Here is a 13,283-nt window from a genome sequence, read left to right as displayed (position 1 = left end):
AATCGTAAAACTTGGGTTTGCTTTTCTGATAATTAGTAATTTTAGTTATTGTAAAAATAAATCCCTCTAGGTCAGCCATTGTTATGTTTTACATTATTATTTTCAGATTACTGAAGAGGCTGGACTTCCCCGAGATGAAGTTTAGCTTGTACTTCATGGGGTATGAGGTAAAACCGAGTTACCTAATCCTCTCCATTTCATCATTTGACTATTTATTCGGAAAGAACACTTCATTTTGGGGTTTGCACCCTAATATCATGATTCAAGCATTCAACTTTTGATCTTGTTTCCAACAAATTCTCGCGGTCTTGGAGATTTTGCATGGAATTTTTGTCATATAGATGGTTCGGTTGAAAGTAAAGAAAAAAAACATTTGATGCTGGTACAGGATACTTCATATGCTCCAACTGATCCAGTTGAGAAAACAGTCTGGACATTCGGTAGACCTGCTACTATTGAACTTACGCAGTAAGAACAAGAAACTACGGCCTATTATGCTTTTCTTTTTTTGCCCATCAAACCTGCCTTCAATATGAATCTTTCTTTCAGCAATTGGGGTACCGAGAGTGATCCAGAGTTTAAAGGGTATCACAACGGGAACAGCGAGCCTCGTGGTTTTGGTAATAACTCTTTTCTTTACATATTCACGATTAATTGGGTAATTTTTATATGTTAACTATTATATACTGGTTCCATGGAATCCAATCTTGATTTGGAAGGATCGAAGATTTTTAGAATAGTATAAGCGTAATGGGGTAAAGATCAAAAGAAACTATGATCTATATATTCACGGAAACAAGTCCCGAGTTCTTACAATCTCCGAGGTATTATCTCAACACAAGAACTGATTTTTCTCTTGCAGGGCACATCGGGGTTACAGTTGATGATGTTCACAAGGCATGCGAAAGATTCGAAAAACTCGGAGTGGAGATTGTGAAGAGACCGAACGATGGTGTTATCACCAAACCGACTCAATCTAATCGAAAAGTTTGAATATTTTCATATCGCAGACTAAATTCTCAATCCCCTCACCCCCCCCCCTTTTCCTGAAATGTTGCAGGAAAAATGAAGGACATAGCGTTCATCAAGGACCCCGACGGCTACTGGATAGAAATCTTTGATCTCAACACTATCGGGAAAACGGCCGTGAATGCAGCTTGAGAAGGGTAATACCCGAGTCATCCATGAAAAGTCTCGATCCACTCCGACCAGTGTTTTATGCTCTTTCTTCCGCATGAGCCTGTCGTGATGAATAAAGAAACATGGAACGTGATGTTATCTTGTGCTAAATCTAAGATATATCTCTTTTTACAGAATCTGATGTTAGATTCAATGAAAAAGTTGTACGAGATGAGGATATTAATCAGCAAGAATCTGCTGGATAATATTACATCATAAAATCTCCTTATATCATTGATTTGTTTCCTTGAGTAGATGTCGCCTCATCTGCTTGCCTGATTTCTTTGATCCTCTTTGTGTGTGTATATATACAAGCAAAGCTTCTGCATCAACAACATAGTCAGTAACAATGGCGTCTCTTTCGTTGTGTTTTAACTGCAATGCTCCTTGTCTTTTTCGTGGTCGCTGCTTCTGCCCCGCAAGGCGGAATCACAGCCGAATTGATCCGCCATGATCCCCCGCGCTCTCGTCCTACTCGGTCTGCGTATTCCGACATAGTACCCAACTACTTGGGTGGGTAACTGATGAAAATAATGATCGGGACACTGCCCTTGGAGGTCATTGGACTTGCAGGCTTCGGAGTATTATTAGTATATAAATAAATATTATTTCTCACCAATTAAATTAATTTGATGTTTCCTTTAATTCTTCCCATTGAAACGATGTACAAACAAACTAAAATAAAATGGTATAATTAACCGGAAAGTAAATAAATAATATATGTAAATCTTGTTAAGATATATTTTGAAGAATATTACGAGATATATCGTATAATAGAGATCGTATAATAGAGATCTTATCAAATTCAAAAAATATATATTTAGAAATATTTATTATTATATTTAATTTACTTATTTAATGTAAGATTCTCATCTATTTATATATTATTTTATTTATCGATAAAAAATATAATTCCTCAAATTTCTACAAATTTGTCGATAAGAAAAATATTGGTAGAGCAAAAAAAATACTGGAAACAATAAATGTGGGAAAATTGAAATCTATATATATAAAAGTTGGATTTAGAAGCTTCGGTGAAGCCACGTCATCTCCAACTCATCATCCAGGTAGCAGTTTTCTAAATTCTCATTAATTGATCATTTTAAAATAGATTTTAATATAATTTATGTGATATATATATAATACACGATGAATAAATATGTTATTATTAGGATAAATTATTTATTTATTATAAAAAAGTCTATTTGTTTTTAGTTTTAAAATACTAAAATGACAATATTATAAGAAAACCATGTAAAAATTTAAAAAAAAAAGTATATTTTATATTACAGTGTAAACTTAGATTGAATATAAAAATAATAAAAACAGTAAATTTATTTCAATCTATTGTAATTTCAGATTAGATTTGTCTACTTGATATTTAGTTTGGTAAAAATCAATATGTTATAATAATTTTAAAAATATAACAAATTATCTTTATTTATATGTTAATTATGATTATTAAAATGATAGGATTTTAACATCTAATTATATTTAGTAGAATAAAAAGTTAAAAAACTCAAAATGGCGAATGAAAACAAAAAACGTATCATTATGCATATTTTGGTGCTCATTAGTGGTAAAGAAAATCAATTTGGCAATTATTATTTAGAGATAGTTAGAGAAGGTAATCATCAGTTACGTGGAAAATTCATAAATATATTTCAATGAGAAATGTGATGGGGTTAACTGATATTAATAAACATTACGTTATAATTCATTGAAAAGTCACGAAAATTACAACGACACATATTGCGATGAGAGAGAAAGAAACATTCGCACTAATACTTATATTTATTACACAGTATTATTGGCACGTTCTTTCCCAAATCAATAATTTCGTATTTCGTAACTGCCATTGAATTATGATAACTGACATTGGTTGTTCTCTCTGTTTTTTCCATTATGAGATTTCGTGTTTTTGAAATTCATCAGGATCCACAGGTCAACCATACCGATTACCCGCTGATTGACATATCTGAAGATGGATTTGTATGAACTTCCGCTACTTTTTTCAATGTCGAAACACTTAGAATGCAATGTGATAGAACTGTTTTTAACAGGTTTCAAATTGTTAACCCACTCGCAGGTTAGCTACTTAGCTTGCTGACCGATAATGGTAACGCCAAGGATGACCTAAGGCTCCCCACCGACGAGACTCTGCTCAGACAAGTTAGTGTTGCCTACTCATCCCATAATATCTGTCTCTTTTGTGCACTTTCTTCCACTTATAGATTTATACGATACCGTAATACCGGTATCTTAATCGGGTGGAACATTAATATATGTAGTAACCGTTGTGTTTGAATAGATCAAATCGGCGTTCGGTGATGGGAAGGATCTTTTGGTGTCTGTTATGTCGGCCATGGGAGAGGAGCATATATGTGGTCTCAAGGACATTGGCCCCAAGAGCTAAACCATGCTTTCTTGCCGATAAGGTTTCATCTATGTCCTGAGTTTCACATCGGAGGCACTCACAGTCTTATGAACAATTATTTTTTCATAAAAAAAAGGTTATGTGACCTTCCCCTCTTTATATGGTGCTTTCAATGTATTATTATGTTTCGAATGTTTTTATTCTGATTTTTTTTCCCTTATCGTCTATCTACATCCTTACCGGATGATATGCTTTGATTTGTTACAGTAAATGTCTCAAGAATAAAGGTTTGCTTTATTAGTATTTAAGATATTTCTAGAGTTTTAGTGAAAATTAAAGTGGGGTATTTTCCATGCCTACGTATATACTTGCATGTACGTATATTTTGACCAATTTATTTCATTCATGCATATATGTACTACCATTGATGATTTTATAATTTGGATCTATTTATTTCATTCATGCATATATGCGCCACCACACATATTTATGGTCCCAACTACCATTGATGATTTTGTTACTTTCTTTTTCCTCTTGGGATCAAATAATACTATACAATTTATATTTGGCACTGATGTGAAACAAGTCCATACGATTTGCCACAGAGCATGAAATATATAGCCTAAAGGTAATCACGAAAATCAAGATCGGGATGATCGAATGTATCAAAATAAGGAGCTGATTTTGTTTTGTGGCAAAGATATTTGAGTTTTCTTTTTTCTGTTGTATTCCTTTTTTAAGTGTTTCTATTTTGTTTTTATAAAAAAAAATCAATTTGTTTTTACGAATTTCGGTTGGGTTCAATTTGTGGTCAATTCGAATTTGATTTTTATTTAAAAAATTGCTAAGATATTATTACTCTTATTTTTTTATTCAACTTGAGTGAATTTAATTTGGTTATGTAGAAGAAAAAAGTCATACTCATATGTTAATGTTCCACCCGATTAAGATACCGGTATTACGGTATCGTATAAATCTATAAGTGGAAGCGCTGATAGAATATGATCCAATTCTATAAGGGATCCAAATCTATAAGGGATGAAAATGTTAAATCATATCTAAAAATAATATGATCCAATATCGTTTTTGGAGAATATATAAATGCATTGATAGAATATCGTTTTCCAGATTTACCTCTGCATGTTAGCAGAGGTGTCAAAATGGATCCAATTCGCCTAATCGATTCACGAGTCAATCTATATTTTTTTAAATTGAGTTCAGAAATTTTGAGTCCCAAAAAAATAGACCGAACGAGTAAATTCATCATGAATTACCCCAGAAATCAAAAAGTATTATTTAAGTATTTAATATTTTAAATATTTTTTATATTTAAATTGTGTTTTAATAAATATTTGAGGTGTTCGGTTTAATTTTTTATTTTTAAATCTGTTTATAGTATTTTTAATGTTTTTTAATATTTAAATTTTGTTTTTTAATTAGATTTTTAACTTATAAACTGGTTCATTTGATTAATGATCATATGACACGAAAGAAACAAAGGATCTGTATATATTTCGACGGAAGAATTGCAGACTGTGAGGAAGAAAATATTTGGTATAAAAATATAATTCTTGATCTTTTTAAAACTCAACATAAAAGTATGGAATATATAATATTATAGTTATCTATTGTAATAGTTGTGGTTATTTTAATTTTTAAATTTTTATTTTAAAAAAACTATAACATTATTTTATATTAGATTAATTCGATAGAAAAAATAACATTCTATGCATAAAATATCTTAATGACAAATCATAACTTATAATTTTATACATAATAAAAATAGATGGATAAAACTTTATTTTAAATGAAAAATATTTACCAACCAATTTGATATTTAATGTATAAATTTACATATTTTAATATATACAAATTTAAAATAAAAATCAATCAAATATGATGGAATTAATCTAATATAAAATATTTTTCGTATATTCTCTGCTTTTTCTCTGAACCGGTCGGTCTACCTCTGGATCGATCGGTCTAGACCATTTTTTCTTCGTTTTTTTTTCGACGTTTTCGACGTGTTTTAGCCCCACTTGTCATTCGGTTCGATGTTTATGCCAATCATCTTATATTTTAGACTTGTTTTATCCTATTCTATTCCCGAAATTTAATTAAATAATTTATTCGGAAATCAGGATATTACAACGCTGATCTTCGATTTCTTCTATCGTCGTCGTTATGCTCTTTCTTCCTTACAACAAATATTTCGTGCTTTATTTTATTTTTCTTTCCTTAATATTGCAAATCTCGGAGGAAAGTCTTAACGATGATCCATGGTAAAAAAAATCCTCCGGATTATTTTTTCAATTTTTTACATTATTATTACATGTGTCAAAATTCTATTGGATTAAAAATCCCTTTTGAGTCTGATTCAAATCGATTCAAAATTTTCATCTTGAGATATTGAAAATTATGAAATATTTACATTCAAAGGTTCTCCTTGATTTTATATAATAAATTTTTTGGTTAAAAAATATTCATCTGTACAATTTTCGTACATTTTATAATCTTAAAATTATATAATTTATTAATATATTTTTATAATATGATAATTAAACAGATTGATCTTGAGATTTCGAAATATAGAGAGATTTGACATTGTCGAAGATGAAATCAATGGGGCCTTAGATTAAACGGTAACGAAAAAGTGTATGTCTTTCTTATTGAGAAAGGTATTTTGAAATCCGTAGAATTTGCATCTATAAAAGGCGGCTTAGTATCGTCATACTAAAATACCGGAAAAAGCCATTTCGAACAGACGAATAAGACAAAGGAAGATGAGGAGAAAGTTTCGGGTGGAAGCTGAAGAGAGGAAGAACCTCAGGATGAATTAGAGGGTCATTCTCTAGGGCTTAGGCGCTACAAGGAGCAAAAGAATTTTGAAATCACATGTTTTTTTCCTTTATTTCGAAATCACGAAAATGGTTTTTGATTCCCTCACTTCATTTCATGAGCAAAATTGTATATATAATATAAATATACCTTCCCAAACCTTCAAACGATACCTAAAAACTTCAAACAAACCCCATGAAAATTCTGTTTTTCATGTTATATATATTTCCAAACATAATTTCTACTTAAAACCAATCTTGGTTCAGTTGATATTGGAGATTGTAGTGTGCTTGCAAATTTTCCTTAGGTCAGTAGTTCGAATCTGGATTAGTTTTTCAATTTTTTATATTATTATTACATGTGTCAAAATTCTATTGGATTAAAAATCCCTTATGAGTCCAATTCAAATCCATTCAAAACTTTCATATTGAGATATTGAAAATTAGTAAATATTTATGTTCAAAAGTTCTCCTTGATTTCGTATTATAATTTTTTTGGTTAAAAAATATCCATCAGTACAATTTTCGTACATTTTATAATCTTAAAATTATATGCTTTTAATATATTTTTTATAATATTATAATCAAATCGATTGATCTTGAGATTTCGGAATATAGAGACGGAGAAGACAATGAGCAACAGAGTTTCGAGTTTCGGAAGTTGTTTTTTTTTTCCATTTTTGAGGAATCACGAGAGCGGTTTATCAATGCTCCATTTCATCTCAGAAGCTATATTTATACAACTTCATATCCTCAAACAACACATCCAAAGAAACCATTCAAAGTTCAAACAAACATGAATTTTCTGGGTTTTTCCTTCCTTCTCATCATGGTCTTCATCAGAGCAACGCCACCGCCTCCGACGCCTGTTCCGGTGCCGGCGCCCTTTCCAACGTACATCATGGTCTTCGCCGGAACGACGCCACCGCCTCCGTCGCCCACTCCAGTGCCGGCGCCCATCATGGTCCTCGTCGGAGCGTCGCCACCGTCTCCGCCGCCCGTTCCGGCGCCAGGTAATTTCTATTTCGTTTTTTTTGCCTATGTTCCTACTCATTCACGTTTTGTCTTTGGCTTATTCAGTGTAGTACGGGCTCTTCCCTCTCACTCTGGAGGCAGAGGTGAAAGCCGCCTTCCAAGACGCATCCCGAGACCGAGGCAACGCAACCGGAAGTCATCACACGACGCAGACGGTTGCTCCGTGGGTCCTCTCTACCTGGCGCTCGTTATTCTGGGCATCGTGACGACTCTGGACACCGCAATCTTCAAGTTCTTCTACCGTCGCCGTCATTATGATCTGTCTGGTTTAGTTTTGTTGATCATTATTAATGGACTAATGTCATTGGTGCCTTCATTACTTGCAACTACAACCCCCTGACAACTCCATTGGCGAGAAGCCTTGCTAATTCTTCTCTTTTGTTTTTTATATATGGGAAACTGACATTTTCCTATACGGAATTCATAAAAAGTGACCTTTTACTACATAAATAAATATATATATATATATAGACATACATACAAAATAAAAAATACACATAAATATACACACATTTATACAAATATATATACATACATACAAATATATTTATATATACACACATACATATATATAAATACATATACAATATATGTATGTATATATAAATACATACATACATACATATAAACATATATACTCTTATATATAAAAAATATTTATCTATACAATTTTCGTACATTTTATAATTTTAAAATTATATGCTTTATTAATATATTTTATAATATTATAATCAAATCGATTGGTCTTGAGATTTCGGAATATAAAGACGGAGAAGACAAAGAGCAATAGAGTTTCGAGTTTCAGAAGTCGCTTTTTTTTCCATTCTTGAGGAATCACGAGAGCGGTTTATCAATGCTCCCTTTCATCTCAAAAACTGTATTTATACAGCTTCCTACCCTCAAACAACACATCCAAAGAAGCCCTTCAAAGTTCAAACAAACATGAATTTTCAGGGTTTTTCCTTCCTGCTCATCATGGTCCTCGCCGGAGCGACGCCACCGCCTCCGCCATCCATTCCGGCGCCGCCGCCTGTTCCGGTTCCAGGTAATTTCTATTTCGTTTTTTTATGCCTCTGTTCCTACTCATTCACGTTTGTCTTTGGCTTATTCGGTGCAACACGGGTTCTTCCCTCTCACTCTGGAGGCAGAGGTGGAAGCCGCCTTCCATGACGCATCCCGAGACCGAGGCAACGCAACCGAAAGTCATCACACGATGCAGACGGTTGCTCCGTGGATCCTCTCTACTTGGCGCTCGTTATTCTGGGCATCGTGACGCCTCTGGGCACCACAATCTTCAAGTTCTTCTATTGTCGCCGTCATTAGGCTCTGTCCGGTTTAGTTTTGTTGATCATTATTAATGGGCTAATGTCATTGGTGTCTTCATTACTTGCAACTACATCGGCGAGAAGCCTTGCTAATTCTCCTATTTTGTTTTATATATATTGAATTTGGGTTGTTTTATGTGAAGCGTATTTGTGTTTGGTCATGATGATGAGATTTGTCCGTTTACTTGATCATGTTGTTTGTTGGATCTAGGGGTGGGTGTTTCGAGATTCGGTTCGGAATTTTAACGGTTTGGTTCGGAAACGGTTTATTCGGTATTATAAAATTTGTACCAAATTCGTACCGTATATTATCCAGTTCGATTCAGTTCGGTATTATGAATGTTCGGGACGGAACGGTACTAAGAAATAAGTACCAAATAAGAACTGAAATAAAAACGATACGGGACGGTTAATAACATACTTATAATTCATATATATAAAAATAAAGAAATCTGACATAATAATTTTAGAAAACAAAATAAAAGTTTTGAACTTGATGTAATCGTAAAGAAATTTAACATAATAATTTGGAAATTTTCTATAAATATGATCAAAACTTTAAATTACGCTTTAAAAATCATATTATATATATATGTAGAAATCAATCTTTTTTTACCAATAAAATAAAATGTCTGCAATATAAAAAAATAATATAAATAAAAAGAGATAAAAATAAAATATTTATAAAGTAAAATATAGACAACTTACTATTAAATATAATCAAAATTAATAAAAATAAATAATTTATTGAACTTTGGTAATGCTAGACAAAATAAATATTTCTATTAATTATTATTAATAAACAAAATAAACATAAATCCAAATACATGACGTAAAAATTATTAATATTTAGTAATTATCATAATTAATTATTAATATTACATATTTTTTAATTAAAAAATAAAAATACCGAAATATCTTTCGGTATTTTCTGAACCGAACCGTTCTCAAACTGTTCGGTATCTTAGATCTTGTACCGTTCAGTATTTTTATATAATACCGAACCGAATCGTTTCCAAATTAATCAGTTCGGTACGGTTCGGAACTAGATTCTGCCCACCCTTAGTTGGATCATGCCCTCGTATTTTTTACGCGGTCTAATGTTGCACCACCACAAATGAGTGGTGTTTCAACTTTTTTTTTTTTATTCGTCCATTATGATTTTCCATTTTTATAACTCTATTTGCTAAGCTCAACACCTTATCTACCCCTTTTTTAAAATAAAAAATGCCAAATCTTGATATGAAATTTTGAACACATAAAGGTGGGCCCATCAGACAAAGCCTAATTATGAAAAACACATGAGAAAGTCAAGCGGTACAAAGCCCAATTAGAAATCAAGCGGTGGGCTTTCAAAAAAAATGACATGGGATCTCCGAATCTCCATTGCCATTGGAGCTGCCAGAGGGCTAGAGTATCTTCACGAAGCTGCTGCTCCAAGAATCTTGCACCGATATATATATATATATCTATCGATTCCGACTGTTATGGCAAGTTATTGATTAGATTTTTTTTTTAAAAAAAAAAGAGAGATCGATGAACTTGTGGCCAAATCTGTGCAGATAACAGATCTTGGAATGGCTAAATGCCTTAGTACGGATGGCATGAACAGCGGTTCGAGCTCTCCAGCAAGCATGCAGGGAACTTTCGGGTACTTTGCTCCCGAATACGCGATCGCTGGATGCGCCTCCTTGATGTCGGACGTTTTCAGCTTCGGGGTCGTTCTGCTCGAGCTAACGGGACGGCATATTTAATGGAAAAGTAAATAAATAATATATGTAAATTTTGTTGGATTTGACAAAATATTGAGAGAACATTAATCGAACGAAAACATGGTAGATATGTGCTTTTTACAAACTGAAAAAAGAAAAAAAAATATATTATATGGCAGATTCATTTACTTCAGCTTAAAAGTTTCCGTATTTAATATTTCCTTTTTCCGGATTAAAGTTGAAGAAGAAATTAATAAAATACAAACTTCCTAAAATTTGCCATCACAATTCACTAAAAAAAATGGAAATATTTTTTTCAACCTAAAAATATAGAAATATTCCTAAATGGAATGCACAAAAAAAGGCATATATAGATATATATATATATAAGTAAAGTTGGTGGATTATTAACCAATTCACTCGTACTCAATTAGCAGCTCTTCTCTTGAGCACACATAAGAATGGCGTTTCTTGCGTTCTGCGTTTCTGCGGTTCAAGCAATTCTCCTTCTGTTCGCCGCAGACGCTGCCCCACAAGACGGCATCACAGCCGAATTGATCTACCACGATTCCATCAGAACGCCATCCCCCTACAGCAACCCCTACCAAAGCATGCGATCGTTTCGTCCCACCCGGTCGCCGTACTCCGACGCAGTGTCCAGCTACCTGGGTGGGTACCTGATGAAAATAAAGATCGGGACGCCACCGGTGGAGATCATGGGATTTGCAGATACGGGAAGCGGTCTTATCTGGACGCAGTGTCTGCCTTGCGCCAGATGTTTCCCGCAAGATTATCACAAGTTCAACCCTCTCGCTTCCTCTACCTACCAAGACCTTCCTTGCGGATCAAGGCAGTGCAAAACCATTAACAGAGCCACCAACTGTCACGGTGATAAGAACAGTGTCTGCCCTTACACAATTGTTTACGGGGATAAGACCTTCTCTATTGGGACGGTTGGGTTTGATACGTTCACCCTCGGCTTGACCTCGGGCACGCACTTTTCTCTGATCGGAACCCTCTTTGGCTGCGGTCGGAACAACACGAGTATCGAATCTGGTGACATGACAGGGATCATTGGACTCGATTGGGGACCGTTTTCCCTCATCTCTCAGATGGGAGACAGAATCCAAGGCCTCTTCTCCTACTGTTTAGGCGCCAAGACGAGCAAGATCAACTTCGGAGCAAACGCTATCGTTTCGGGACGTGGAACCATGTCTACGCTGCTTTACAGAAAGAAGTTTAGTCCGAACTTCTACTACCTAAACCTAGAGGCAGTGAGCGTGGATGATGCATGGGTTGAGACCTCGGGAACCTCGATGGGTTCAAAGGACGGAAACATTGTCATAGACTCGGGAACGACATATCTGATGCTAGCGGAGGACTATTTCCAACGCGTCAAGGAAGCGGTGACGGCCGCGATGAGAGCGAAAGGAGCCAATCCCCAGGATAAGAACTGTTACTCGCCGTGCAATCTCGAGGATTTTCCGGTGATAACGATGCACTTTGCTGGTGCGGATCTCGTTTTGGGACGATCAAACACGTACTATAACGTGGATGATGGGGTGGTTTGCTTAAAGATCGCCCCGACCCCGGGGCACCCTCCAATATTCGGCTACGAAGCTCAGTCCAACTTCTTGATCGGTTATGACACAGTCTCCAGGATCATCTCCTTCAAACCCACCAACTGCTCTTCTGTCTGGCATTGATCAAGACAGTTTGGCTTCCGTCAGTTTCTGAGGATTATTAGCTTGATTTTTTTGCCCTCTTTTTATATATATACATACACACAAATTCTTGTTTGTTTCAATTACGTTCTTTTTTTCCAGATTTAAATTTTTACTCGTGCTTTGCGTCTCCTTTGTCAGAACAATACTAACGTTGGATTTCATATGCGTGTGAACGATATAAGACCGCCTGAATGCTCATCCGAACTCTTCTTCAAGTCTGATATCTATCTGAACAAGACACTGGAAGAAGTCAAATACCGATGTTAATCCTAGCAGCCAAAAAAAATCTGGAAGGAGTGAGGAGAGAGGTATGAAGGATTCAAAGGGGAGAGGAGATATGATACCAGATATTTGGCAAACACCATTGATGCATCCGGTTCCTAAATGCTTCGAATTTGGATCCTACCATGTCAAACTCATACCATCATGATACAGCAACACAACAAGTACAAAGAACTTGAAGCTATGAACAATAACCAAAAGCCATGCACAAAGCCATCAAACTGGTAAGAAAAAAATGCAAGCTCAAATGGAGGAATCCAAGGAACCAAAAGCAAAAACGTATACCTGAGAAAAATGCAGTTCAATGAAAGATACGGAGCACATATTCAAGCAAAGGTATGATAAGAACATTCAGCAGACTCCATGGGGGATTAACCAGGAGCTAAACCTGGCATGAGAACAATGCAAACTTGTTCCAAACGACGTCAAATCTCATTTCTTTTCTTTAATTTCGAAGATACACGACATAAAACCGATCAATGGGAAGAAACCACAGGAACTATGGCCGATTCTCTGTACAAGAGAAAACGTAATTTTCTTTCAAAAAGATCCAACTTGACAAAAAACTAGAAGATAATTTCTAGTACCAACGGGGATAAAGCTTTTAGCAAGCATGGTAATCCCAAAGAAAAGACCAATTTGAATCGGTTTCATCTCCCAATAAACTTCAAACGTTATGAAACTGATTAACTCATGGAGCGGAATGAGAAGAAATTGCAGTATCATGAAAATTAAGCAATCATCAGGTAACATAAAGCAGAAATCAACTGAAAATACCTGTCGGGATCCATTGTGATCGTCCTCTGTCA

The 13,283-nt window shown here is 34.6% G+C and overlaps 2 protein-coding genes and 1 long non-coding RNA gene across 3 annotated transcripts in view; 2 read left to right on the top strand and 1 right to left on the bottom strand.

Moving 5' to 3' along the window:
• The window catches only part of LOC104800584 (lactoylglutathione lyase-like), a 2,669-nt gene extending 1,239 nt beyond the window's left edge, over window positions 1-1,430 (top strand). Inside the window, exons 4-8 of the mRNA XM_010523428.1 lie at window positions 71-167; window positions 389-468; window positions 550-620; window positions 863-952; window positions 1,061-1,430. Coding sequence (XP_010521730.1) covers window positions 71-167; window positions 389-468; window positions 550-620; window positions 863-952; window positions 1,061-1,161 — 439 coding nt within the window. The 3' untranslated portion in view covers window positions 1,162-1,430. The remainder of the gene's footprint in view (window positions 1-70; window positions 168-388; window positions 469-549; window positions 621-862; window positions 953-1,060) is intronic.
• Window positions 1,431-10,872: 9,442 nt separating this feature from the next.
• Window positions 10,873-12,171, top strand: LOC104801518 (aspartic proteinase CDR1-like). Its single transcript, XM_010524827.1, has one exon. It carries the CDS (start codon window positions 10,927-10,929, stop codon window positions 12,169-12,171), a length of 1,245 nt encoding a protein of 414 aa, XP_010523129.1. The 5' UTR covers window positions 10,873-10,926.
• Window position 12,172: 1 nt separating this feature from the next.
• On the bottom strand, window positions 12,173-13,275 carry LOC104800582. Its single transcript, XR_769775.1, has 3 exons — window positions 12,760-13,275; window positions 12,537-12,594; window positions 12,173-12,432 (listed from the first exon to the last, which is right to left on the bottom strand). It is a non-coding gene; the product is annotated as an uncharacterized LOC104800582 (long non-coding RNA).
• Between the last annotated feature and the right edge of the window lie 8 nt (window positions 13,276-13,283).

This window comes from Tarenaya hassleriana, unplaced genomic scaffold, assembly GCF_000463585.1.
Source record: "Tarenaya hassleriana unplaced genomic scaffold, ASM46358v1 Cleome7, whole genome shotgun sequence".
Lineage (NCBI taxonomy): Eukaryota > Viridiplantae > Streptophyta > Magnoliopsida > Brassicales > Cleomaceae > Tarenaya > Tarenaya hassleriana.
This window is presented reverse-complemented; position numbering and strand designations above follow the sequence as displayed.

Excerpts from the sequence above, each read along its gene's own strand:
- LOC104801518 (XM_010524827.1), top strand. The coding sequence starts at position 10,927 with ATGGCGTTTCTTGCGTTCTGCGTTTCTGCGGTTCAAGCAATTCTCCTT.